This window comes from Pristiophorus japonicus, chromosome 12 (genome assembly GCF_044704955.1).
Source record: "Pristiophorus japonicus isolate sPriJap1 chromosome 12, sPriJap1.hap1, whole genome shotgun sequence".
In the NCBI taxonomy this organism is placed as follows: Eukaryota; Metazoa; Chordata; class Chondrichthyes; family Pristiophoridae; genus Pristiophorus; species Pristiophorus japonicus.
This window is the reverse complement of record NC_091988.1, coordinates 186,585,613-186,613,432: the sequence shown is the minus strand read 5'-3', so window position 1 is coordinate 186,613,432 and position 27,820 is coordinate 186,585,613. Positions and strand designations below refer to the sequence as shown.

Sequence of the window (27,820 nt, the reverse complement as noted above, 5' to 3'; positions counted from 1 at the left end):
GTCCTCACTCAGACAATTGATGGTGCCTCGTTACTGACTCCTCAACCAGAGGAAAGTGAGTGAAGGTACAAATAGCTACCCTTCTATCTTTTGGAATTGTGACAATTCTCCTTTTTATCAAACTTTAATTTCTAAATTTTATAAAGCTTACAGCACTTCAAGCCTCAGACAAAAAGTTCCACTAAAGAAGGTTTTAAGGAGGCTTCACAATTGTCCTTAAGTCACAGTATGAATAATTTAGACTGACTAAACCACACATTATATAGATAAGATTTATTTTGACTCAATTATGTACCAGTGTTCTGCACAGTCAGTGCTACAAATGTAAAACAGGGATCTTAATTAAACAAGATAATGTAAAACCAGTGTGTCACAGGATAAATTTTACCCATTAATATTTTCCTCCCAAAATACCGAATAAAAAGGCCATTAAAATAGCAAATTTATAAAAATCCACAGCAAGATTCTGAAATACAGTACAAATATTTAAGTGCATAAGTGGATTGGAAATCTTAAAACAGCTCTGGTAAAGTGTTCTTGATTGTTATTTCTTTCCATTCTATTTACAATGGGCAACCGCTGGTACTGACGCCACCATGTATGGATCCCGGTCGATTTAACTGTACAGAACTTTGATTAATTAGGAAATTCTTTATACAGCCGACAAATGAGTAACGTAGAAAAGACAACATTGGAATTTGCACTGTGTCTGAAATACAAAAAAAGGAAACCTTTAGAAGATATCTCTGCAAAAATGACAAGATCAAAACTATACAAATGCAAAGAAGAAAGTGTTTTTCATAAATTAGGTTATTTTAAGATTGTTTATTTTGATGGCAATTTTCACTAAGTATTGACCATTATTCCAATTACTTGCAGAGAAACCAGCTGTCACCAAGTTATTGAGACAGTTTGGAAATGGCATGTAATTAATATTTAAGGCAGGAATAAGTAGACTATTGCAACAAGTGCAAATTTTATATCCATCAACTTGATAATTTGGAGAAATGCCTCCGCAAGATCCTACAAATCCCCATGGAGGCCAGACGCACCAATGTCCTCATCCAGGCCAACATTCCCAGCATTGAAGCACTGACCAGCTGGGCAGACACGAGACTCTCAAAGCAAGCGCTCTACTCTGGCTCGTTTGCCATGAAGGAGTTCAAAGGTGGACAGAGGAAACGTTACAAGGCCACCCTCAAAGCCTCCCTGATAAAATGCAACATCCCCACTGACACCTGCGAGTCCCTGGCCAAAGACCGCCCTAAGTGGAGGAAGTGCATCTGGGAGGGCGCCGAGTGCCTTGAGTCTCATCAGAGTGCATGCAGAAATCAAGCGCAGGCAGCAGAAAGAACGTGCGGCAAACCTGTCCCACACACCCTTTTCCCTCAACAACTATGTCCCACCTGTGGCTCTCGTATTGGACTGTTCAGCCAGCTAAGGACTCAATCTAAGAGTGGAAGCAAGTCTTCCTTGATTCCGAGGGACTGCCTATGATGAATTTGGTGTGAAGCAGGGGTGTCCTAGATTGTTCACTGTGCAAATTTCAATTCTTGATGATTTCTCTCATTCTTGGGAATAGTCTACTCAATATCTCCTCTTAGGACAATCCCTTCACATCCCAGGAATCAGTGTAGTGAACCTTTGTTGCACTCCCTCGCTTTCCTTGGGTAAGATGACAAACACACACTACTCCAGGTATGGTCTCACCAAGGCCCTCTGTAATTGCAGTATGATTTATTTTCTCTTGTATTCCAATCTTTCTGTAATAAAGGCTAATATTTGCTTTCCTAATTGCTTGCTGTACCTGCAATGCTAACTTTGTGATTCGTGTACAAGGACACCAGGGTCCCTCTGAATACTAACATTTCCCAATCATTTAAAAATATTCTGCTTTTCTATTTTCCTACCAAAGTGGATAACTTCACATTTCTCCATGTTATATTCCATTTGCCATGATCTTACCCACTAACCTATCTATAATCCCTTTGCAGCCTCCTCAGCTTTCCCTACGTAAAACTTGAGATCGTTCAAAACTTAGTTGCCCATGGGGACTTGGTGCAAGTTAGGACAAGTCCCCATCACCCCGTGCTCGCTGACCTACATTGGCTCCTGGTTAAGCAACACCTCGATTTTCAAATCCATCCGTGGCCTAGCCCCTTCCTATCTTAATCTCCTTCAACCTCCCACCCCCACCCAATTGCACTCCCCAAATTCTGCCCTCCTGAGCATCCCTGATTATAACTGTTCAACCATCAGCTGCCTGGGCCCGAAGCTCTGGAACGCCATTCTTAAACCTCTCCTTTATGACGATGCTCCTTAAAACCTGCCAGCCCGAAAATGACCGATTTATTCCTACTCTCTTATTTATTCCTACTCTGTTTTCTTACTGTTAACCAATCCTCGCTAATATATAACCCATGAGCCCTAATTTTGTGCAATCTCATATGGTTTTTGAAAATTCATACACTACATCACGGGTATGGTTGCATAGTGATTTATGGTATTGGACCAATAATTCGAGAGATTGAGCGTTCAAATACACCATGGCAACTTGTGAAATCAAATTGAATAAAGCTGATAATGTGTGGCCCAGCATCAGGAAAAAATGACCATGAAAGTTTTGTACAAATCCAACTGGTTCACTGTCTTTGAGGGATAGGAACTTGCCATGGTCTGGCTCTATATATGACTCCAGTCCCACACCATGGGATTGACTTGTAAAGCCATTTGAAATAGCCACGCAAGCCACAAATGATTGCTAGAAAGCGGCCCACTACTACTTTCTTGGTGCAATGAGGAAAGCCACCATGCTGAGAACAAAAAAATTCAAAAATGATTTTTTTGTGTTATCACATAGTAACAATGAGCATGTAATCTTCCCCCTTGCTCTAATTCCTTAAAATATAAAATTCTAATTTTTTTTTTCCCCTCCAGCCAATTTCTTTCTCCTCCTCTTGAAGGAACCTGAGGTTCTTTGGGTACCCATCAACCTTGTAGACATTGCTCATGTGTGAGCCTAGATGGTGAGTGTTGGACCTTACTTAACCACAATGTGCATCACCATTGGGCACCTGGTCTACATAAACACACCTTCCAGCAGAGGTTTTTGGATAGCGACTAGGGAATGAGGGATTTCAAATAAAAGTAAGCAGGCTCACTAGAAATGATTACCATAAACTATGATGACACACTGACTCGAGCGAAATCTCCACACAGAGTGGGCCCAAGTTTCGGGACACCCCTAAAACGGCGCAGCCCGGACTTGGACGCCCGTTTTTCGTGCCAGATAGTGCGCCTAAAAAAAACTTCCTATTCCCATGCTCCCTGCAGGTCTTCTGCAGCCGGGCGCAGCGCAGCACGAGCTGTTGGGGGCGGAGCCAGGTCCCTGCGCCGAAAACAGTGCCGGGACCTCTGCACATGCGCGCTACAGTGGGCGTGCATGTGCAGTAGCTCCAGGTGCCCAAAATTGTGTGGGAGGGGCCCGAAGCATTGCAGCCCCTACCCCTGGCTGAATGGCCTCACTGGGGCTGCATGAATAAGGCTCCTCCCACGCCCAGCTCCTGCTTCCTCCCGACCCGACTCGACTCCCGCTCTCTTTCCCTCCCTCCCCCCCCCGGACTTCCGCAACTCTCTCACCCCCCCACTCCTGGACCTCCGCGACTCTCTCCACCCCACCCCCCAAAACCCGACGCCACCTACCTGTAAATCTAGCCCGAGGTCTTGGGCCCGGCCATTCAGCCTCCTTCTCTCTCCGCCCCCCTCTCCTTCCTTCCCTCTCTCTCCTCCCCTCCCTCCCTATATTCTCTCTCCTTCCCTCCCTCTCTACATCTTTCCTCCTTCTCCCCCTTCTCTCCTCTTACACCCCCCCCCCCCCCCCCCTCCCCTCGCTGTCAGAAATACACACACTGACAGACAGTGAGACACACACACACACACACAGACAGACAGATAGAGACACACTGGGGGGACCATCCCAGCACGCTGTTGGAGGACTCCCGGTGCTGCAGTCGGTAAGTAGAAAATGTTTTATTGATTTAAAAAAAAAAAAAATTTTTTTTTTTTTTGGATTTATTGGTTGATTTTATTGATGTATTTATCATTTATTATTGATGATGGCTCTTTATTTGTAAAACTGAAGTGTTTAATGTTTGTAACCTTCCCTTTAAACCCCCCCCTCCCCCATACCTAATTTTCTAAAGTGTAGACAAGGTTTTTTCGAACGTACAAAAATCTTCACTTACTCCATTCTAAGTTAGTATGGAGTAAGTTTTCACTGCCGAAACTTTGAAAACAGGCATAAGTGGCCGGACATGCCCCCTTTTGAAAATAAAATACTGTTCCAAAGTGAAACTGTTCTAACTGACTAGAACTGGAGCAAACTAAATGCCGAGAATTTGAATTTCTAAGATACTCCGTTCTACACCAGTTGCTCCAAAAAATCAGGAGCAACTGAGGCCGAAACTTGGGCCCACAATTAGGAAGGTTAAAAATATACTCACACCTATTAAGATGTACAACTTGTAAAAATAAAATCTAATTTAGCAATTGTTTCACTTGTAATGCAGTTAATGTAACTCACCTGGTACGCCTCCCACATAAAGAATCTCTTTGGAATTGGAACGAGGAGTGTGTGAATGTCCCACTGTGTAGTTACCCTCAGTGTCTACATCAAGTTGTATCACATTTTTCCTTTTGATAACTAATGAAGGAAAACATAAATCAGATTGTTATAAATGCATCTTTGACAATTTACACAAGATTAATATTTGGGTGCATTAAAATATATCTGTAGCATGGGGTCAGGTGGCATACTGGGTTGGTAAACATTTATTACATCTCTGTTCCAAGTTTTAATCCAACTCCAAAATAGCAGCTAGAGATATCCAGTTCCAAAAAACAGGTAGTCTTTTTCCTGACTCCAATCTTGGGGCTGAGCACAGGTCTGATGGCTCCCTTCTTACCAATGCTCCTCCAAAAGGACATCTGCCAAAGTTTAGGAGATTTCAATGAGACAGGAGGGCTGGTTATGCTTCCTTCTGCCTCATTTGCATAGCTGAGCTGCCTTGGAACATAACCATTCCATTTCCCTGCCACCCCTGGGATTCCCAGGAAATCTCGTGACGATGTAAAGGGGCAATGGACACAGTGTAATACGTCTCCATCCTACAGAAAGAATTTGCTGCTGTAATAGAAAAAATAGAATGGAAGGATTCCAACACTGGATTCCAGCCCCACCTGAAAAGAATGGACTCCCTGTCCACCTGATGGGCATTAGGTCTGTGCATACATGCACTCTTCACTCTTACCTGCAATGCGATGCCATTGTCCATCACACAGAGACTGTTGTGCAGTGACTGATGTAGACAACTCCGCAGCTCCATTACGTAACCGCACTATAACCTAAAAGGAAAAGTAGAGCTTCAGTAGCCAGTGCATGAAAATACAGCCTGTTACCTACACAGGCAGCAAATTGAACTGTAAACAGCTCTTATCAGCATTAAGTGCATCACTTGATCATAAATGGAAGGGACTATCTATTTAACCAGACTTTGCTTGGAACTTTTAAGATTACAGTAACTTATTTTAGGATAATTCCGCTCCTAATGTCATTTGCATATATTTCCAAACATGGTGGTCTATAGTTGACAATGTTAAGCACCGTAACCCTCCAGAGCTGGAGTTAAGTCTTGGATCAACAGACAAACAGGGAAGTCCACAGTATGTGCAAGGTCTACACATAGCCTGTACCTCACCTGCCTGCAGTACATACCAAGGTCCCATAGTAATCCTCTCTGCTCAACTCAAGTCCTTTGCCCAGGATGATGTTGATCATGACAATGCTACATCTTTCACTTTCTTCAAAAACATCCTGTAAAATTTATCTCTTCAACTATTCTTTAAGTCACCTCCCCTAATTTCTCTCCTACTTCTAGCTTGATGTAAACTACTTCACGTAAAGCGCTTTGCAATGTTCAGTTTACATACAAGGCCCTATATACATTTGGCAGTGGCTCGTCGCTTGCTATTATTCTACACAAAATGTACTGAACTCTACCAGAATCTCTGTGTGTATTTGCAAGTACCAAGAAAGCATGAAAACTTTGCACAATCCAAAATAAATGTGCGTACATGTGCTTGTGATGAACCTTGAACACTTCATGGTATGTCTATTTGTGATGTTGGTTACAGGCTATTAGAATATAATGTTACAAGTCATTTAAACAAGTAAACTCTGTGGCATATCATACTGCTTGGCTCTGTGATAATGATCGAAAAGATAATCTGAACAAGTGAGTAGAAATTTGTGTTCAAGTATTACAACAATACTACTTTATTTGTTATATTTCCTGAATAAAAGTTCTGATCCAAACAGATCTTCCTCTAAATCATGATTGAGCCAAAAAAATATCTTCATCACCTGGTACTTTAAATTTTGAAGATGTGCTCAGGTTTTTCTGAACAGTAATCTTTGTTTTTAAAAATAAATTATTCCCAGTCTGGAAAGGAGAACAAGTCACACTCACTTCTCCACTCTCTGCATACAAACTGAAGTAATGGTTTTGTTTTCTTCCAACATGGAAAAGTACACCTGGCAAACTCCTGGGCCGCACTTCAAACATCAACTCATAATCATTGTCAAGAACAAAAGACTCATCTAGAAGAAACAGAAAAGAAAATATTGCTGGAGACAATTAGAATAAAAAGCGACAGCACACATGGGAAAACAAACCACCAGTGGGCTCCCACTCCTGTCTGGAAAGTGTAGCGTAGAAGGCGGCCATTCATGCCTGTGCTGGCTCTTTGAAAGAAGTCATGCATGATCATCGGATGAGGGCAGGATGTGGGTTGTCTCCTGCAGTTGATACACTCAGTCTTCTCTCAGACATGCATACAGGTGACTTGGGCGAGATACCAATAGCCCTTAGAACTATGTCCAGCAGGATACACTGTTCTCAAGGCCATGGGGAGAAAATTGGTAAAAGAAAAGCCTAATGTATAATGAGATCTGAAGCATGAAGTTACGGTTTATCAAGGGAAGGAAAGTAAGAAAAGGAACCTGGAATTCAGATATAAAAATTGGTAACTATATATTTTTTTAATTTGCATTTTAAAATTAAGAGTGGTTGGCTAATAATTAATGAGATGGAAACAGAAATGGAAATATTGCAGTTTTAATACCTATAATTATATAGCCTCCTGCAGTTGAAAAAAATGTTCCTGGTTCGAGACTGCCCTCAAAACATGGCGTAACATCGTAAGTGCGTGACGGAGGTTCCATAGCTTTCCCGTCGAGTTGGAAGTTTCGGATACAACCATTATACCTGGCAACAGAAGCACCCTGTACAAAGAAGCAATAAAGAGACTTAACTTTAATTAATGATCAAAGTATAACATTAATATTCACATCTACATTGAAAACAATCCCCTCAAGTGGGCTAGTCTGCTTCCAGTCGATTTCAGCGGGTATGGTGACGGGACACAGCAATTGGCCCCTGGGTTAGGAAGGGGTAAAGAGCTGATCCCTGCTGGGTGAGATCCTTGGGCTTGGCTGTGCTGTTGAAAAGCCAGCCAACTCTCGCTGCCTCGGCTCACGTGACGAATGGCTACTTGGGTGAGATGGCGGAAGTCGGTCGGCACCCTGGAGCCCTGCCCCAGCAAACAGTCAGCGCCTTCGACAACTTGCATTCATTTTAAACCTTTAACGTGGCAAAACATCCCAGATAAGTCGTATTTATTTAGGAGGGAAGTGGGGGGAAAAATGGATCCAACAAGCCAATCCTTTCTATTCGAACCATTGTGTTCATAGAGGGGTTTCATCATCAGCTGTGCTGCTTGCACAGAACAGATGTGGAGCAAAACAGAAAATGGGGTGAACAGGCCTTCAGAGCGTTTTGTGCCCACTTCACGATTTTGCTGTCAGCTGTATTCTGTGTGCTACACTGCCAGTGCACATTGTGTGCGTAGCCTTATTAAAGCCCCAGAATGCTTGCAAAATTCTTCAAATGAATACCTGGCCCGATTTGCTCATTTTTACACTGGATTGCAGGTTTTGCCTTCAAAGCTCATATTGAATGGAGGCGAGGGGGGCTCCACATGGAACAAAGTTCATAAAGTGGAACAGGCTTTTGTATTTTGTTTTTTTTTGTTGCAACAACAGCACAGTGGACTTGGACAGTCCCAAGTTTACAAAGGTAAATGATCCGAGGCTCTATTGGCCACGTCCCTCTCAAGGGAACTGCAGCAGGTCATCCACTGCTGTGCCAGGGATTCTGATGGTCCACGAGATCAGTGGGAACAACTGATTGCAGGGAAATGGGGTAGCTTGCTGGGCCCCCGTCTACCCATTGTAATGTACAGGCAGCAACAGGCAGGGGAAGAAGGGCTGTCGCGATTGGGGTGGGCGGCAGGAAATGCAGGTTGGGTGGGAACACAACAGTAGGCCTCACCACCCAATATTTTTTTGTGTTCCCGCCACTATCCTATCTGAACTCAGATGGGATAATGGATGAAAATCCACCTTTTCGCGTCTTCCCGAAGGATTTCGAATTTGCTAAATTTGCAATTAAACCGAACAGCGCTTTTTACCTGAGCAACCCTTTTGGCTTTTCCCGTTGGCACTGCACCCACATAGAATGGAGCTTTGACATCTAAGGAAGCCGTGCCAGAGATAGCGCTGGTCTGTGCTCGCAGACCGTCTATCACCAATTGCCCTTCGTTCTTGTTTCTATTGAAAAATATCTAGGAATGATACAATTTACAGTTACAGGCAAATGCTGATGCAATGAAACGCAAGTTATTACAAACTTATTCAGTTTGAGACCTATCCAGTTACATTTCTTCAGAAATCTCTTCATATATATAGCTAGTGCATGCCTGATTATGATTTGAGTAAATGCACAGCTCCCCAGTCTAATATATAGACCTACAAATTCGGCCACGCCCAGTTTTGGAATGTGGGTACGGGAGCAAAGTAGTTATGTTACTGGACTAGTAATCCAGGTTAATGATCCATGACGTGAGTTCAAATCCCACCATGGCTGCTAGGGAATTTAAATTGAGTTAATTAAATAAATCTGGAATTAAAAAGCTAGTATCACTATGAAACTACCGGATTGTCGTAAAAACCCATCTGGTTCACTAATATCCCTTAGGGAAGGAAATCTGCCGTCCTTACCCGGTCTGGCCTATATATGACTCCAGACCCACAACATTGCTGTAGTTGACTACTAACTGCACTCTGAAATGGCCTAGCAAGCCACTCGGTTGCATTTAAAGTGGCTCACCACCACCTTCTTGAGGGCAATTAGGGATGGGCGATAAATGCTGGCCTTGCCGGCGACGCCCACACTCCATGAATGAATAAAAAAGTGGGGTATGGCAGTGTGTTTCTGCTCCTCCCGGCTCCACATTCAGGTCAGTTTACTTTAAATACTTAACTTGCTGGTTGCCGCCTGGTTTTCCCGAGTGCCGCCAGCACTGCACGCTGACCTTTTGGCCTTTATCAATACGGCTAGTGGTGTGCGTTCGACTCATGATGAGAGCGCGCTTCCTGCCTGCCATATTGGAGGCTTAGGAGGCCGTTTAGTGCCCGATAAAATGGGCGGGGCATTGAATTTCTAGGCCATGGAAGTGTGCTTTTCCTCAATGCCATGTGACTTGGAACTGAATGCACAGTGTGAAGAGAAGGAAACCCAATTGTCTCTAGACTTCCATTTCCTGCTTCCAGTACACGTCTGAATAGCGGTTGCCAGCTGCCAAAACTGTGCGTGGTCGGATTTGTCGGCCTATGTGTTTGACTGGGGAGCTGTGCATTTACTCAAATCGTAATCAGGCATGCACTAGCTATATATATATATATATATAGAAGAGATTTGCATATATCTGAAGAAATGTAACTGGACAGGTTTGTCCTTCAAGCATTACTGCTTAACAAATAAAATCTGTGTGATCAGTCATTTAAAAAAAAAAAGAATTGAATGTTGAAGTACAAGTCTAAGAATTTTTATGTAGGTCACGGCGCGGACACGATGGGCCGAATGGCCTCCTTCCGTGCTGTAAATTTGTATGTATGGTCTCCAATCTTAGATTTATTTATTTATTATGTTGTAAATCTCCCTATGGCCACATTTTCAAAGCCATTCCTTCTCACTGTTGTAGGCTCTTTCGTTGATCGAAAGCCATTTCCATCTGTGAGATGCCAACGTGACCTGCTTGCAAGCCCCTGCTAACCTTGCACTTAAACATGCTACTAAGGAGCTGAGAGAGCAGCTCGGGGCTTCCCACCATAAGTCTACATCCCAGTGGATTGAAGCCCAGTCCCTGCTGTTTATCTGTGAAGACACAGACAGGATTGGAAACTGTGGATTGAGTCTGCATCTTAATGCTCTGTAGCGCTGTGTAGATTTTATTTCAGGAACACCATATAATTTAGACATCATTCATAAATTTGCTCAAGTTTGGAATTTGCACTACGCATAGCCGTTGAGAAGGAAAATTATGTAGTTTGGCTTGTATTGGGAATTTCTAATCACAATCACTTTCAACTTCCATTTCTTAACATCCTGTCCAGATTTAGCACAAGGAGCCGGCAATCTTGCTAGATCAAATGCTAAATGCTTCCAACAGTCTGATGCTCGTAAATCAGCTCTCATCTACCAATGTGTTACAAATGAGTCAAACCCTTATACTGAAACCAGATTAAACAATGCTCTACATGACACCCAAGTATATTCAATGTAGCATAGGCCTGGATTTTGCCGGTGCTCAGAGGGCAGGTTCGGAGGCGGACCTGCTGGGGACGGTATCCCGCTCTCAACCTGCCTCCGTGTAAGTTTCCCAAGTGCCCGGACTGCCTGCGCTTTACAGACCCGACACTCAGCAGGAGGTGAGTTAATTGAAATAGTTAAGAGGGTGTTAATTAAACAGCATTTTACCACCTACTAACCATTTTTCCAACTTTTTCACGCGGTGCTCGGGGATCATGCCAAGTAAGTATGTCGGGTTATCAATGACTCTGTATTGCTTTGAATAGGTGACAGCTGCAAAAGTGGTATAAAAGCTACCATTTCACAGCTGTTTACGTTCCAATGTTAGAATGACATCATCAGACCTGCTTCCTTTTAATTGGCTGGTAACCTCACAGGACGGGCTTAACAAGCTCCATCAGGGGAATGTCGTGGGGGAAGCCAGCACGGAGCGAGGACGCCCCGGACATAGCCCGCTTCTCTCCTGCCTCGGTAGGAGAAATCGCGGCCATAATCTCAGAGGATTCCTATTAAAATAATAGCCTATTTTCCAAAATAAATCTTTAAAATAAAGCACTGTTACAACATGATTTCAAATATGAAAGGTCATTTTAAATTCCTTCAATTAATTCAAGCCATTCTTTCTTGTACTGAAAATAAATCTAAATGGAAAATTGAAGTAATTGTCTGAAGTAATTCTAATCTTCATCAGTGGTAGAAAAGTGTTTCAATACCTAAAAATCTTAAAGATATAGTATTGTGAGTAGAAATAATTTCAAGGCCCTAGACTATGTTTGCAATACTTACCGTGTGCCACTTTCCATCATTATACTTTTCTTTACTTGCAATTCTTAATTTCTTCCTTTTGATATTAAACATGAAGACAAACCGGCCTCTGGAAACCAAGAGAGTCATGAAGGAGGTTTCCAGTTCATTGGATACATAGAAAAGCATCCCATGGGATGAATTACAGCGAACTTCCATGGAGAAACTAGACCTGGAGAACCAACATTAAGAAAATAGCATTAATGCCCTCTCACATTCACAAAGACACATTAAGATTAGAACAGTTCTTCTGAATGAGACCATACCACTTGTTTGTACAAGCATTTCCTTATGTCAGGAGTGTCCAAGCTTTTCTTTAAAGTTGATTTTCATGTTCTCATTTATGTGCACATCTCAAGTTGCTAATATCAGTATCAGTGGGTGTTCTGATTGAACATTTATCCACCAATGAGGCAACAGCGCTACAAATAATCCTTTCCAGACCTCTAGGCCAATAGAATAATAAACACAAGTTGCCTGGGCTCTGGGCCCATGTGACCCTAGGGCTGCAGATTGGTCTTGTATTATCCAGTGAATCAGCAATGGATTAGGAAGGCATGAAGATTAAATTATATTCTTGAGAGGACCAAGTGCTCTGAAGTGGATAAAGGAAGCTCCCATTAACACAGAGATCTATAGAGTAGATATACTGAGTAACCTGGTATCTGGTGCTTTATAAGAATGTGCATTGTTGAGAACCAATTCCCTCTCCAGTTTGCGCTCAACATCAACCACTCAAATATTCTACATATACTTCCACCAATTGCAAAACGATAATTTCTTCAGGAAATTCTGTACCATCTTAGAAGTGACTACATAGCTTGGAAATGAACAAATTTAACAGCTTAAAATTAATGTCCAAACTCATTCAATAAGAAGACAGCAGAGATTATTAGAAGAAATTACCTCACACGGAAGGAGTCTGGGATATTGTCGTATTCCAAGCGACTGAGATGCGAGCCCCTGAAGTAATATGCATTGCTGGCTGCAGCTGGCAACTTTGGGAGCTGGCAACTTTCTCCCATTTGCTTCTTGCTCTCAAGCTTGGTTATAGAAAGAAGAAAGATTTGCATTTATATAGCGCCTTTCATGACCACCAGATGTCTCAAAGCACTTTACAGCCAATGAAGTACTTTTGGAATGTAATCACTGTTGTAATGTGGGAAACGTGGCAGCCAATTTAGGCACAGAAAGCTCCCCCAAACAGCAACGTGATAATGACCAGATAATCCATTTTTAGTGATGTTGATTGAGGGATAAATATTGGTCAGGGCACCAGGGATAACTCCCCAGCTCTTCTTCAAAATAGTGCCATGGGATCTTTTACGTCCACTTGAGAGAGCAAAAGGGGCCTCGATTTAACGTCTCATCCGAAAGATGGCACCTCCGAATACATAGTCTTCAAAACAGAAGAAAACTTGCAATATGTACCAAACACAAGGCTCTCAGACATTAAGAAAACAAGCACTATTCTTTTAGCAGAAGAGCTCAATTTAATATAACAAAACAAAAATATAAAATACACGCATTTCCCAAGAGGAAATGTAGGTCCCTTGCAATCAGATTCAGGTGAATTTATAATGGGGAACAAAGAAATGGCAGACCAATTGAACAAGTACTTCGGTTCTGTCTTCACAAAGGAAGACACAAATAACCTTCCGGAAATACTAGGGGACCGAGGGTCTAGTGAGAAGGAGGAACTGAAGGACTTCTTTATTAGGCGGGAAATTGTGTTAGGGAAATTGATGGGATTGAAGGCCGATAAATCTCCGGGGCCTGATAGTCTGCATCCCAGAGTACTTAAGGAAGTGGCCCTAGAAATAGTGGATGCATGGGTGATCATTTTCCAACAGTCAATCGACTCTGGATCAGTTCCAATGGACTGGAGGGTAGCTAATGTAACGCCACTTTTTTAAAAGGGAGGGAGAGAGAGAAAGCGGGTAATTATAGACCGGTTAGCCTGACATCAGTAGTGGGGAAAATGTTGGAATCAATTATTAAGGATGAAATAGCAGCGCATTTGGAAAGCAGTGACAGGATCGGTCCAAATCAGCATGGATTTATGAAAGGGAAATCATGCTTGACAAATCTTCTGGAATTTTTTGAGGATGTAACTTGTAGAGTGGACAAGGAAGAACCAGTGGATGTGGTGTATTTGGACTTTCAAAAGGCTTTTGACAAGGTCCCGCACAAGAGATTGGTGTGCAAAATCAAAGCACATGGTATTGGGGGTAATATACTGATGTGGATAGAGAACTGGTTGGCAGACAGGAAGCAGAGAGTCGGGATAAATGGGTCCTTTTCAGAATGGCAGGCAGTGACTAGTAGGGTGCCGCAGGGCTCTGTGCTGGGATCCCAGCTCTTTACAATATACATCAATGATTTGGATGGAGGAATTGAGTGTAATATCTCCAAGTTTGCAGATGACACTAAACTGGGTGGCGGTGTGAGCTGTGAGGAGGACGCTAAGAAGCTGCAGGGTGACTTGAACAGGTTAGGGGAGTGGGCAAATGCATGGCAGATGCAGTATAATATGGATAAATGTGAGGTTATCCACTTTGGGGGCAAAATCGCAAAGACAGATTATCTGAATGGCGGCAGATTAGGAAAAGGGGAGGTGCAACGAGACCTGGGTGTCATGATTCATCAGTCATTGAAAGTTGGCATATAGGTACAGCAGGCGGTGAAGAAGGCAAATGGTACATTGGCCTTCATAGCTAGGGGATTTGAGTATAGGAGCAGGGAGGTCTTACTGCAGTTGTACAGGGCCTTGGTGAGGCCTCACCTGGAATATTGTGTTCAGTTTTGGTCTCCTAATCTGAGGAAGGACGTTCTTGCTATTGAAGGAGTGCAACAAAGGTTCACCAGACTGATTCCCGGGATGGCAGGACTGACATATGAGGAGAGACTGGATCAACTGGGCCTTTATACATTGGAGTTTAGAAGGATGAGGGGGGATCTCATAGAAACATATAAGATTCTGACAGGACGGGACAGGTTAGATGCGGGTAGAAAGTTCCCGATGTTGGGGAAGTCCAGAAGCGGGGGACACCATCTTAGGATAAGGGGTAGGCCATTTAGGACTGAGATGAGAAACTTCTTCACTCAGAGAGTTGTTAACCTGTGGAATTCCCTGCCGCAGAGAGTTGTTGATGCCAGTTCATTGGATATATTCAAAAGGGAGTTAGATATGGCCCTTATGGCTAAGGGGATCAAGGGGTATGGAGAGAAAGCAGGAATGGGGTACTGAAGTTGCATGATCAGCCATGATCACATTGAATGGTGGTGCAGGCTCGAAGGGCCGAATGGCCTACTCCTGCACCTATTTTCTATGTTTCTAAAGGAGGAGACACCAGTTGGAGTTGATGTGTAGGAAACACTGGCAATTTTTATTGAATTTTGCAGTGGAAAGTTAAAATGATTTAACCACGTAGACTTCTTCTGCGCATGTTTGCAACTCTTTGGACTGGGATGATGACCAATGTCCCCTGTAATTTTTTTTGTATTGACGAGCCAGCAGCGGGTGTTCTCTAGTGCACTCCTGCGCAGCCGTGCAAATTACAGGGAACACTGATGATGACATGCGAGAGTCTGACTTCAATCTCATTTACCTGTCTGGGTTTCTCCTTTTTGTGTGATCGGATCTGCTGGGGTGGCTTTTCTCTGGAGCAACTGTTCAGCCCCGTCCCCACCATTACTTTATGCTTCTGGAGATCTATGACTGATTGCTGTCTTGAATCTTTACTGTATGAGAAAAGGAGTGGAAAAAAATACTCAAAGCATCCTTTAGTTGCAGCTACAGCGTACAATAGCAGCCAAAATATTTCTGAATCACAGTATAGAAGGAGGCCATTCAGCCCATTGTGCCTGTACCAGCTCTTTGAAACAACTATACAATTAGTCCCAGTCACCCGCTCTTTCCCCATAGCCTCACAAATTTTTCCCCTTCAAATATTTATCCAATTCCCTTTTGAAAGTTATTATTGAATCTGCGTCCATCAAAACGGAATTGAAATGCTCAAACTGCCATGGTGGGATATGAACTCACATTCTCTGGAGTACTGGACTCCAGGCCTTCAAATTACTAGTCCAGTAACATAACCACCACACTACAGTACCCAACGCTAAATTATTGGCCCTCCAGGTCATGTTACAGGGTATACCAGACTACATAGAATATACAGCACAGAAACAGGCCTTTTGGCTCAATCAGTCCATGCCGGCATTTATCCTCATCTAATTCTAACTGGGTAACCCTCTGTTCCCTTCTTTCTTATATGCTTGTCTAGCCTCCCCTTAAATACATCTACACTATTCGCTTTAACCACTCCCTGTGGTAGCGAGTTCCATATTCTCACCACGTTTTGGGTAAAGAAGTTTCTTCTGAATTCCCTATTGGATTTCTTGGTGACTATCTTATATTGATGACCTCTAGTTATGCTCTGCCCCACAAGTGGAAACATTCTCTCTCTATCCACTGTATCAAAACCTTTCATAATTTTAAAGACCTCTATTAGGTCACCCCTCAGCCTTTTTTCAAGAGAAAAGAGACCCAGCCTGTTCATCCTTTCCTGGTATGTATGCCCTCACATTTCTGGTATCATCCTTGTAAATATTCTCTGCACCCTCTCAAGTGCCTCTATATCCTTTTTATAATATAGCGACCAGAACTGCACGCAGTACTCCAAGTTTGGTCTAACCAAGGTTCGATACAGGTTTAGCATAATTTCCTTACTTTTCAATTCAATCGATCGCTTTTCCTGATGTGTAACAGAACCATTGCACTGCACAACACGTCAACAGCATCTTCTCAGAGACAACTGAATTTCCTGTATTGTGTGCATTTGATTGCACTCTGACTATGCACCAGTGCAAAACCAACCCAACCACTGTCTCCACCTTATGGCCCCAAGTTTCCACACGCGGCGAAAAAGGCGGCCCTCAGAGCTGGGCGCCTGTTTTTCGCGCCGTAAACGGCGCCTGAAAAAAAACGCAGTATTCTCGAGCTCCTTGGAGCGCAATGTCTGCTTGGCGCGGCGCACAGGGGGCGGAGCCTATCACTCGCGCCGATTTTGTAAGTAGGAGGGGGCGGGTACAATTTAAATGAGGCTTCTTGGTGCCGGCAACCCTGCGCGTGCGCGTTGGAGCGTTCGCGCATGCACAGTCTGAAGTAAACATTGGCACTCGGCCATTTTTAAAAGTGCTGCAGAAAAAGTGAAGATTTGTTTCTTGGACCCCTGCAAAGGCTTGCATTTTAATTTTCTTGATATTTCTGTGTGTGAGGGAGTGCTTTTAGCAGCACTGCTGAATAAATCACCTGCTGAAATCAGTGAGTTCAGCTTTTCACTGCTAAACTTGCAGAACCGGTGCCTGCAAATTAAGGACTGTGTGTTTGGAGAAATAAAAGTGCCAATTCAACTTTGCAATGGATCAACTTCCACCAAGAACAAAGAATTTCTTGCATAATGAAGCAAACCATTGCATAATATGTGGTGCACCCATTCTGCAAATTTAAATATAAAGATGTCGATGTGGCTGCCTCTCCCTGTCCAAATGGCCTCAGTCAGTCCCCCTCACAGCTCGAAGGCTGCTGCTGCTCCCGGCCAGCCACTGACGCCGCTGCAATCCCATGGCCGAATGGCCTCAAGTCCGTCCGGGTGCTGCATCTTCGCGGGGAATGAAGGCCTGCCTCAAGCACCAAGGCTGCTTGCTGCCTGCCCCCGAGACCGACGCCACACCGCTGCCTCAAGCACTGAAGCTCAGCACCAAGGCTGCTTGCTGCCTGTCCCCGAGACCGACGCCACACTGCTGCCTGAAGCACTTTCACACAGGTAGGAACATGGTTTATTTAATCTTTTCTTTGCTTATAAATTTTTATTCAGGTTGGATTTATTTGTATAATATTTGTATAAGTATAACTAAGAATTGATTGTAGAATTTAATGACTTCCCTTCCCCCCCTCACCTCGTTCCCGACGCCTAATTTTTTAAAGTGTAGACAAGGTTTTTTCAAGCGTACAAAAATCTTCACTTGCTCCATTCTAAGTTAGTTTGGAGTACGTTTTCACTGTGGAAACTTTCAAATCAGGCGTCAGTGGCCGGACACGCCCCCTTTTGAAAAAAAAAATTCAGTTCCAAAGTGAAACTGTTCTACCTGACTAGAACTGCAGAAAACTAAATGTGGAGAATTCCGATTTCTAAGATACTCCGTTCTACACCAGTTGCTCCTAAAAATCAGGAACAAATCATGTGGAAACTTGGGGCCTATAAAGGCACCTGCTACTCTGCACCAAAACACTATCCTCACTGCACAATCAGAGAATCGTACAGCAGAGAAGGAGGCCATTTGGCCTATTGTGCCTGCTCTTTGGTACAGCTATCCAATTAATCCCATGCCCCCGCTCTTTCTCCATAGCCCTGTAAATGTTTTCCCTTCAAGTATTTCTCTTTTGAATGTTCCTATTGAATCTGCTTCCACCACCCTTTCAGACCATGCATTCCCGATCACAACAACTCGCTGTGTTTAAAAATGTTACCTTATGTCGCCTTTGGTTCTTTTGCCAATCACCTTAAATTAGTATCCTCTGGTTAACACCCTTTCTGCCACTGGAAACAATATCTCCTTATTTATCAAAACCCATTCATGATTTTGAATACCTCTATCAAATCTCCTTTTAGCCCTTTCTGCTCCAAGAAGAACCACCCCAGCTTCTCCAGTCTCTCCACATAACTGAAGTCCCTCATTCTTGGTACCCTTCTTCTGTAACCTCTCTAAGGCCTTAACATCAATGTTCCCCCTGATTTTTGGGGGGTGCGCGGTCCCTTTAAGGGGCTGTGCGGCCCATTCACAGTTTCGCACGTGTGAAATTTCACATCTGAAAAACCGGTACTGGGCTGCACAACTTCGAGGGAATATTGCTCGACATTCTTCCTAAAGTAAGGTGCCCAAAATTGGACACAATACTCCAGCTGAAGCCTAACCAGTGTTTTATGAAGGTTTAGCATAACTTCCTTGCTATGGCTCTATTAATAAAGCCAAGGATCCCATATGCTTTTTTAACAGCTGTCTCAACTTGTCCTGCAAAGATTTGTATACCTCAGGACTCTGTTCCTGCGCCCACTTTAAAACTGTACCCGTTAGTTTATATTGCCTCTCCTCATTCTTTCTATTAACATGCATCATTTCACACTTCTCTGCGTTAATTTTTCATCACCATGTGTTGGCCCATTTTACTAGCCTGTCTATGTCTGTTACTAGCCAACTTTGTATCCATGCTGCCACTGTCCCTCTATCCCATGGGCTTTAGTTTTCCTAACAAGTCTATTATGTGCCACTCTGTCAAACGCCTTTTGAAAGTTCATATACACGACATCAACTGCATTAACCTCATCAACTCTCTCGTTACTTCATCAAAGAACCCGATGTAATTTACTGCTGGGTTTGAGTAAGTTACGGGGATCGAGTGTGGTTTGTCAATTAATCTTGCTCTGCTCTTACCTAAATGCACTGCAGCAATTCACTACAGTTATGTCAACAGCACCTACTGACCCCGACATGTACCACCAGGATGGACGCAGTCACCTGCAAGTTACAGACACCTACCTGTCCAGGACTTGTATAGCCATGGCCTCGTCACTGGATAAAAATCCTGGAATTCCCTCCCTAATAACATTTCACGCGTTCAATGACTATATGATGAGAATGGGGGACAGTGGGGTAGGCTCGAGGGGCTGTATGGTCGAATCCTGCTCCCATTTCTTATGTTCTTCAAGGAGGAGGCCGCCACCACAACCTTCTCAGGGCTACGAGGATGGGTAATAAATGCGGCTTTGCCAGCGCCCAAATCCTGAGAACAATTTATTTTAAATGTTAAAACCTGAAACCCTTGGCTATGTTGTAATCCTTGAACCACCTTTAAACAGAATTGGTAAAGTTAGCACTGGATTGTTACGTTTCACCTGTCACACTTTTAATGAAGGCAGTGCTTTTTAAAAAAAAAAGTATTTGACAGAGTTTTATTGGGAAACAAGAAAAGCCAGGAAAGCGATGCACCATTTTCATCGTCCAGTCATTGGGGAGTTTTAACTCTGCACTGGGCAGAATCAGAGTGGGTGAGCAGTTAAAATGGAACAGCTCCATTTCGCCTAGCTCCGATTATAGCGGCATTGGTTCAGGCGGCAGATGAGGCGCACATCGGACTCGGGCGGGAAGCATGTGCACAAATGCTAATCGGGGTCCTATAACCCTGATGGTATTTTAATTGGGCCCCCCCCCCGCCCCGAGTGGGTAAGCCTCCGTGGTTTTCCTGCTAGGCTGAAGCCAGTTGGCAGCCAATGGGAAGGACCAAGATGCCCTCCAGATAAGTCTAAAACCTTCCATTCCGGGGGAAATCGGTGTGCTTGTACAAGTAAAGTTGTGGCTTCCCCAGACCCGCTCCCTCTTCTCTCCCGCGAGATCCTCCCTAAACCGTCTCCCCGCCATTTACTGTGTAGCTGGCGGGCGGCCAAGAGGCTTCTGAGCTCCTACTGCCAGCAGTAGTCCTTTTCCAGCTCGATTCAGGCTGGAAGTGGCCTGGCCGCATTGAAATAAGGCCCAGGAGTTAAACTGTGCCAGTCTGAAATTAATCGCCGAGATTGTTTCGTCCCAACAACTGCCCCCTTGAAAGCCACTCCGGGGTAAAATCAACCACATAATGTGCAAGTAATGTGATGGAGGTGTTTCAAAAACAATTGTAGAGTGGTTTTGTAATCAAATGAATAAAAGTCTCAGCAACATTTGTAAATCTAGGAATCAACGGGCCACTAGTTTCAGAACAACATTAGGGTTATATCAAGCACCAAAGAATATTTAAGTGATACATGGAATAAAACCTTGTGCAAATCTGTGCAAATGGTATTTGTAAATCTGTTTATTAAAAGTTAGAGACGCAGGCTGTATCCATGCTCCTGTTACTCAAAGTAGAAATCAGCACTCTCACAATCAATGTTCCCGGTAATTTATTTTCGGGCCACACGGCCCCTTTAAGGGGCTCCACGGCCATTCAACATGCCACACGTGCGCAGTTTTTCTATTCAAAAGCCGGCTGCGCGGGATCCCTGGAGCGTTCCCTGGCCGCGCAGCTTACAGGGAACATTGGTCACAATCAATTGAACAAACAGCCTCCCAACCTGTGACAACATCTGTGAATCTGGTAGGTTCTCGGTAACTCACCTGTAAATGAAAACATTTCTGATGCAGCCAGTCAGGTTGGCACCTAGACCGGCTTTTGGCACACCACCAAGATAAACCTGCCCCTCTTCAATCTCCCCAGATTGGCGTCGTTTTCTCTTGGATATTTTTGATTGCTGCCTTTCCTTATCATCAATGGTCATTTTAATCCTTCGGGGGAGAGAAGCGAAATGGTAAATTAGTGCTAAGTTCTAATGACAACGGTGACTGTACTTCAGAAAATACATCATTGGTCAAGTAGACCAGAAAGTGGTGAAAGCTTGAACTGTTGATGATAATCACCTTGAGATCCAAGTTCGAATCTAACCAGGATGGTTTCTGGTTTCTGATGGCAGTGAAAGTGAGACTACTGGGGGCGGTGGGATGGGGGGGAACAGCCTGTTCATGTTGCAATACATTAGATATAAGGAATAAGAACATAAGAACATAAGAAATAGGAGCAAGAGTAAGTTATTTGGCCCCTTGAGCCTGCTCTGCTATTTAATAAGATCATGGCTGCCCGTTCCCCATAACCCTTTATTCTCTTATCGCTCAAAAATTGGTCTATCTCCACCTTAAATCTACTCAATGACCCAGCCCCCACAGCTCTCTGGGGCAGAGAATTCCATAGATTTACAACCCCCTGCGAGAAGAAATTCCTCATCTCAGTTTTAAATGGGCGGCCCTTTATTCTGAGACTATGCCTCCTAGTTTTAGTTTCCCGTATGAGCGGAAATATCCTCTCTGCATCCAACTTGTCAAGCCTCCTCATTATCTTATATGTTTCGATAAGATCACCTCTCATTCTTCTGAACTCCAATGAGTATAGTCCCAACCTACTCAACCTATCTTCATAAGTCAATCCACTCATCTCTGGAATCAACCTAGTGAACCTTCTCTGATAAGCCTCCAATGCAGATGTATCCTTCCTTAAATACGGAGACCAAAACTGTACGCAGTACTCTAGGTGTGGCCTCCACCAATACCCTGTACAGTTGTAGCAGGACTTCTCTGCTTTTATACTCTATCCCCCTTGCAATAAAGGCCAACATTCCATTTGCCTTCCTGATTACTTGCTGTACCTGCATACTAACTTTTTGTGTTTCATGCACAAGGACCCCCAGGTCCCTCTGTACTGCAGCACATTGCAACTTTTCTCCATTTAAATTATAATTTGCTTTTCTATTTTATCTGCCAAAGTGGATAACCTCACATTTTCCCACATTTTACTCCATCTGCCAAATTGTTGCCCACTCACTTAGCCTGTCTATATCTCTTTGCATATTTCTTGTATCCTCCTCACTATTTGCTCTCCCACCCATCTTTGTATCATCAGCAAACTTGGTTACATTATACTTGGTCCCTTCATCCAAGTCATTAATATAGATTGTAAATAGTTGAGACCCCAGCACCGATCCCTGCGGCACCCCACTAGTTACTGTTTGCCAACCGGAAAATGACCCATTTATCCCGACTCTCTGTTTTCTGTTAGTTAGCCAATCCTCTATCCATGCTAATATATTACCCCCAACCCCGTGAACTTTTATCTTGTGCAGTAACCTTTTATGTGGCACCTTATCGAATGCCTTCTGGAAATCTAAATACACATACACTGGTTCCCCCTTATCCATCCTGCTTGTTACATCCTCAAAGAACTCCAGCAAATTTGTCAAACATGATTTCCCTTTCATAAAACCATGTTGACTCTGCTTGATTGAATTATGCTCTTCCAAATGTCCTGCTACTGCTTCGTTAATAATGGACTCCAACATTTTCCCAATGACAGATGTTAGGCTAACTGGTCTATGGTTTCCTACTTTCTGTCTGCCTCCTTTTTTAAATAGGGGTGTTACATTTGTGGTTTTCCAATCTGCTGGGACTTCCCCAGAATCCAGGGTATTTTGGCAGCTTACAACCAATGCATCCACTATCTCTGCAGCTACTTCTTTTAAGACCCTAGGATATAAGCCATCGGGTCCAGGGAACTTGTCCGCCTTTAGTCCCATTACTTTACCGAGTACTACTTCTTTAGTGATAGTGATTGCATTGAGTTCCTCCCTCCCTATAGCCCCTTGATGATCTCCTATTGGGATGTTTTTAGTGTCTTCTACCTTGAAGAAAGATACAAAATATTTATTCAAAGTCTCTGCCGTTTTCCTGTTCCCCATTATTAATTCTCCAGTCTCATCCTCTAAGGGACCGACATTTACTTTAGCCATTCTTTTCCTTTTCATGTACCTGTAGAAACTCTTACTATCTGGTTTTATATTTTGTGCTAGTTTGCTTTCCTAATCTATCTTTCCTCTCTATTATTTTTTTTAGTCATTCTTTGCGGGCTTTTAAAAATTTCCCAATCCTCTGGCATCCCCACCAATCTTGGCCACTTTATATACCCTTGTTTTCAATTTGATACCATCCTTTACTTCCTTAATTAGCCACGGATGGTTCTCCATTCTCTTAGTCTTTCCTTCTCATTGGGATATATTTTTGTTGAGAGTTATGAAATATCTCCTTAAATGTCTGCCACTGCTCATCAACCGTCCCACACTTTAATCTATTTTCCCAGTCCACTTTAGCCAACTCTGCCTTCATACCTTTGTAATTTCCTTTGTTTAAGCTTAGGACACTGGTTTGAGATCCAACTTTCTCACCCTCCAACTGAATTTGAAATTTAACCATGTTATGATCACTCATTCCTCGAGGATCCTTTACTAGGAGATAGTTTATTAATCCTGTCTCATTACACAGTAACAGATCTAACCATAGTCTGCTCCCTGGTTGGTTCTGCAACGTCCTGTTCAAGAGAACTATCCCGGATACACTCTATGAACTCTTCCTCAAGGCTACCCTGGCCAATTTGCTTTGTCCAAACAATATGAAGGTTAAAATCGGCCATGATTATTGCTGTTCCTTTTTTACAATATTATGTGTTGTGTAACAACAATAATTTGTATTTATATAGCGCCTTTAACATAGTAAAATGTCCCAAACAAAATCTGACACCAAGTCGCATAAGGAGATATTAGGGCTTGGTCAAAGAGGTAGGTTTTAAGGAGCATTTTAAAGGAGGAAAGGGAGGTAGAGAGTGTCTAGAGAGTGGCCAAAACAGGAAGAGTTCAATTATTATCTGTATTAATTCCCCTCATCTTAAAGAGCACAAAAAAAGTAATGATAAGAATATAATACACAAGGAACTTTAACGTCGAATGTCTCCTGTGAAAAGAGTATTAGAACGAGCCTCCCAGCACTACCCATGCAAAACGAAGGGTAGAACACATGAGGGCTGAATTTGGAGTCGAAGGCTTGGCAGATGCCTCCGACCTGCATAAAATCGACAAAGTTACCTGGTGGTTCGGGAGGTTCGGCAACTTGCTGTCCTCGTACTCTACATAGGCCTGTCTAGAGGCCCACATATCCCAGGGATGCAGCTGCTTCACAAGCATCCCTGGGATCACGTGGGCTGGCCCAGCCAATCAAAGAAGGGAATCCCCATTCATACTTATGGGGGTTCCGTATGTATGGAACTCCCATAAGTATGAATGGGGAATCACATAAAAAAATCCATCTACACATCAAATAAATAAATGTTAAAAAAAATTACATATTTAAAATGAACTAAAATGGCATTTAATTAAATGTTTAAAACAAAAATTGAATTTTTTGAAAAATAAATTTACATGTTTTAACAGGCCTAAAAATAAACTTCTCTCATTGCACAGGGCGTTTAATGTATAAAATGAATGAAAACATTTAGTGTGCACGTTTTTTAAAGCTCTTACGCACCTCGTACGCACCTGTAGGGGCCGCAAATTACTGCCCTAGGTGTTGGCTGGACATTTCTGGGCTGTGACATTTTCAATTACTCCCATGGAATAATGACTCTACATTAGAATTTCCTGTTTTCAGATGCTGCTGTGTATTTCTAGATTTGTTCTGTTTTTATTTCTTTTCCCTTCAGTTGGTCTTTAGAAGTCATGAAAACCAAAGAACTTACTGATCATTTCTGATGTAGAAGGCGATATAGTGTGGGCTCCCATCTGTATATTGGATTTGGCTTTTAACTTCCGTATTAAGCACCTTAAGTGCCACTAATCCTTGCTTCAGAGAGACTTGACAATTTCCTTCCTAACAAAGCAAAGCAAAAAACATTTAAGTTCACCAAGAAAGTGACAACAGTCATATGTAACAAAACTAAATGTTCTACTGATGAAAACCCGAGTTCAGACTGGCTTTTTAGATATTTTGTAACTTTTCATGTATTTAAACCACAAATGGTGGCACATTAATATCGCTCTAATCTGGATGTGTTGCAGGGCCTGATCCTGGACCAGCTGGGTCTCAAAACATGAAACGATCTTTCGGAACATGAAATATTTCTCTGCGCCTGTGCCATCAACAAACACATAGAGCTTTATTTTCTGCTTTGTTAAATGGGACCCCCCAAACCGTTGCAAATCCTGACTTGAAACAGATGCCAATAAAAGGAGACTGTGTGGGATTAGAATTCCCTGTGTCTTGGCACTCAGAGGCACGTACAATCGGGGCGTAAAGCAAAAGCGTAAAGTGTGAAAGCTCGAGGAAATGACGGCGCAAGTGCACGCAATTATGCTGCACCCAAATTTCCTCGAAATTGACATTTCAGCCTGTATAGTCCTGTCAGTCGCATCAGGGCATCAGTACTGGTCAGTTCCTGAAATACACCTATACTGTGAAAATGTTACTCTATCCATGTAGTTAACCCACACTGCGATGTGTGCGCGCACTAGGTCTGTGCAGCAAACCTGGTCTCCAGTCGTCTTGGTTAATCCTTGCCACTGGACCAAGACCTAGCTCTGTCAAGCCCGTGTGGTGGCTGGTGTGCAACGGCCACCACATGTTAAAAAAAATCCACGCACAGGCATCTTCCACCCTTCAGGATGTAGTTCGGGACCTGGAATGTCAGGTCCTTCATTGAAACACCTGTGAACTTTTTGACGTGGAAGCAAGTCATCCTCGATTCGAGGGACTGCCGATGATGATGATATCCACATAGGAAGGAAGAATTTTTTTTTTTAAGTGTTTGTTTGGTCCTCTCAATAGGTTACTTAAAAATTTGCAATAGTTTGAAAGAGCTGCTTTTTGTTTTTAAACTCTCCAGATCAGGCCTAGAAATTCCTGTGGTTTAATAGCGCTATAATAATAGAGAGGAAAGGACAGAAAGTTGGGGCCAAACTCGGTCCCACCGGGTCTCTGCCTCCGATGGGAGTGGGTGACTTCTGAAGCCGCAAATGGAAATTCGGGGCCTTTCAGCCCTTCATACACGAGCCCCGTTTGGCTCGGCCTCCTCCGTTGTGTTTGTCCCAGTTCGACCGGAATCGTGCGGTTGTAAGTTTGATGACCCCCCCCACCCCCGGAATTTACGGGCGGGGGTTTCAACAGTGGGGCCAGTCGGCCAGTCCTGCTCCGCCTCATTCCTAGTGGCAGGCCAAGAACTTCGGGCCTCAGCAGTCTAGCCTGCTAGTCTAGTGATGCTAAAAAGTGTTGAATTCCGCACCTTGCGCGTCCAACACAACACAACCACGTACTGTTGCCATTAGCAAGTCAGTCGACGAGGCGGGAGCTCGGAGCAGCGCGAGTCCGGGGTCGGCGAGAGGCCTATAAAGGCCAGCGGGAGTCGAGCAGTTCGAGCAGTCAGTCGAGGAGGCGGGAGCTCGGAGCAGCGCGAGTCCGGGGTCGGCGAGAGGCCTATAAAGGCCAGCGGGAGTCGAGCAGTTTGAGCAGTCAGTCGAGGAGGCGGGAGCTCGGAGCAGCGCAAGTCCGGGGTCGGCGAGAGGCCTATAAAGGCCAGCGGGAGTCGAGCAGTTCGAGCAGTCAGTCGAGGAGGCGGGAGCTTGGAGCAGCGCGAGTCCGGGGTCGGCGAGAGGCCTATAAAGGCCAGCGGGAGTCGAGCAGTTCGAGCAGTCAGTCGAGGAGGCGGGAGCTCGGAGCAGCGCGAGTCCGGGGTCGGCGAGAGGCGTACCGGTGCAGCTACAGGGAGAAGGCAAAGATACAAAGGTGACGTCACAGCCTAGGGGGTAAGTGATTGGCTGGTGATTGGTGAGTAGTTTTTCTTTTTCTTCTTATATTGGTCAGTAACTTTTAACATTGTTATTACCAGTTTAAGTGTATCTAAGGGTTAAGACATGGCAGGAGAGCTCGGTCGGGTGTTATGCTCCTCCTGTACCATGTGGGAACTCAGGGACACTTCCGGTGTCCCTGACGACTACGTGTGCGGGAAGTGTGTCCACCTCCGGCTCCTGACGGTCCGCGTTGCGGAATTGGAGCTGAGGGTGGATTTACTCTGGAGCATCCACGATGCTGAGAATGACGTGAGTATCACGTGTAGTGAGTTGGTCTTACCGCAGGGAAAGGGTCCACAGCCAGATAGGGAATGGAAGACCAGCAGGAAGAGTAGTGCAAGGAAGGTAGTGCAGGGGTCCCCTGTGGTCATCCCCCTGCAAAACAGATACACCACTTTGGGTACTGTTGAGGGGAATGACTCATCAGGGGAGGGCAGCAGCAGCCAAGTTCATGGCACCGTGGCTGGCTCTGCTGCACAGGAGGGCAAGAAAAAGAGTGGGAGAGCGATAGTGATAGGGGATTCAATTGTGAGGGGAATACATAGGCGTTTCTGCGGCCGCAACCGAGATTCCAGGATGGTATGTTGCCTCCCTGGTGCAAGGGTCAAGGATGTCTCGGAGCGGGTGCAGGACATTCTGAAATGGGAGGGAGAACAGCCAGTTGTCGTGGTGCACATTGGTACCAACGACATAGGTAAAAAAAAGGGATGAGGTCCTACGAAACGAATTTAAGGAGCTAGGAGCTAAATTAAAAAGTAGGACCTCAAAAGTAGTAATCTCGGGATTGCTACCAGTGCCACGTGATAGTCAGAGTAGGAATCGCAGGATAGCGCAGATGAATACGTGGCTTGAGCAGTGGTGCAGCAGGGAGGGATTCAAATTCCTGGGGCATTGGGACCGGTTCTGGGGGAGGTGGGACCAGTACAAACCGGACGGTCTGCA

At 44.0% G+C, this 27,820-nt stretch overlaps 1 protein-coding gene across 1 annotated transcript in view; it reads right to left on the bottom strand.

The window, feature by feature from the left end:
* Positions 1-284: 284 nt before the first annotated feature.
* Positions 285-27,820, bottom strand: part of lama5 (laminin, alpha 5) — a 360,316-nt gene continuing 332,780 nt past the window's right edge. The window contains exons 70-80 of the mRNA XM_070896270.1: positions 24,775-24,905; positions 20,784-20,951; positions 15,185-15,317; positions 12,480-12,616; positions 11,556-11,745; positions 8,590-8,742; positions 7,183-7,342; positions 6,528-6,658; positions 5,310-5,403; positions 4,583-4,702; positions 285-709 (exon numbers count right to left, since the gene is read on the bottom strand). Of these exons, the coding sequence (XP_070752371.1) occupies positions 564-709; positions 4,583-4,702; positions 5,310-5,403; positions 6,528-6,658; positions 7,183-7,342; positions 8,590-8,742; positions 11,556-11,745; positions 12,480-12,616; positions 15,185-15,317; positions 20,784-20,951; positions 24,775-24,905 (1,563 nt within the window). The 3' untranslated portion in view covers positions 285-563. The remainder of the gene's footprint in view (positions 710-4,582; positions 4,703-5,309; positions 5,404-6,527; positions 6,659-7,182; positions 7,343-8,589; positions 8,743-11,555; positions 11,746-12,479; positions 12,617-15,184; positions 15,318-20,783; positions 20,952-24,774; positions 24,906-27,820) is intronic.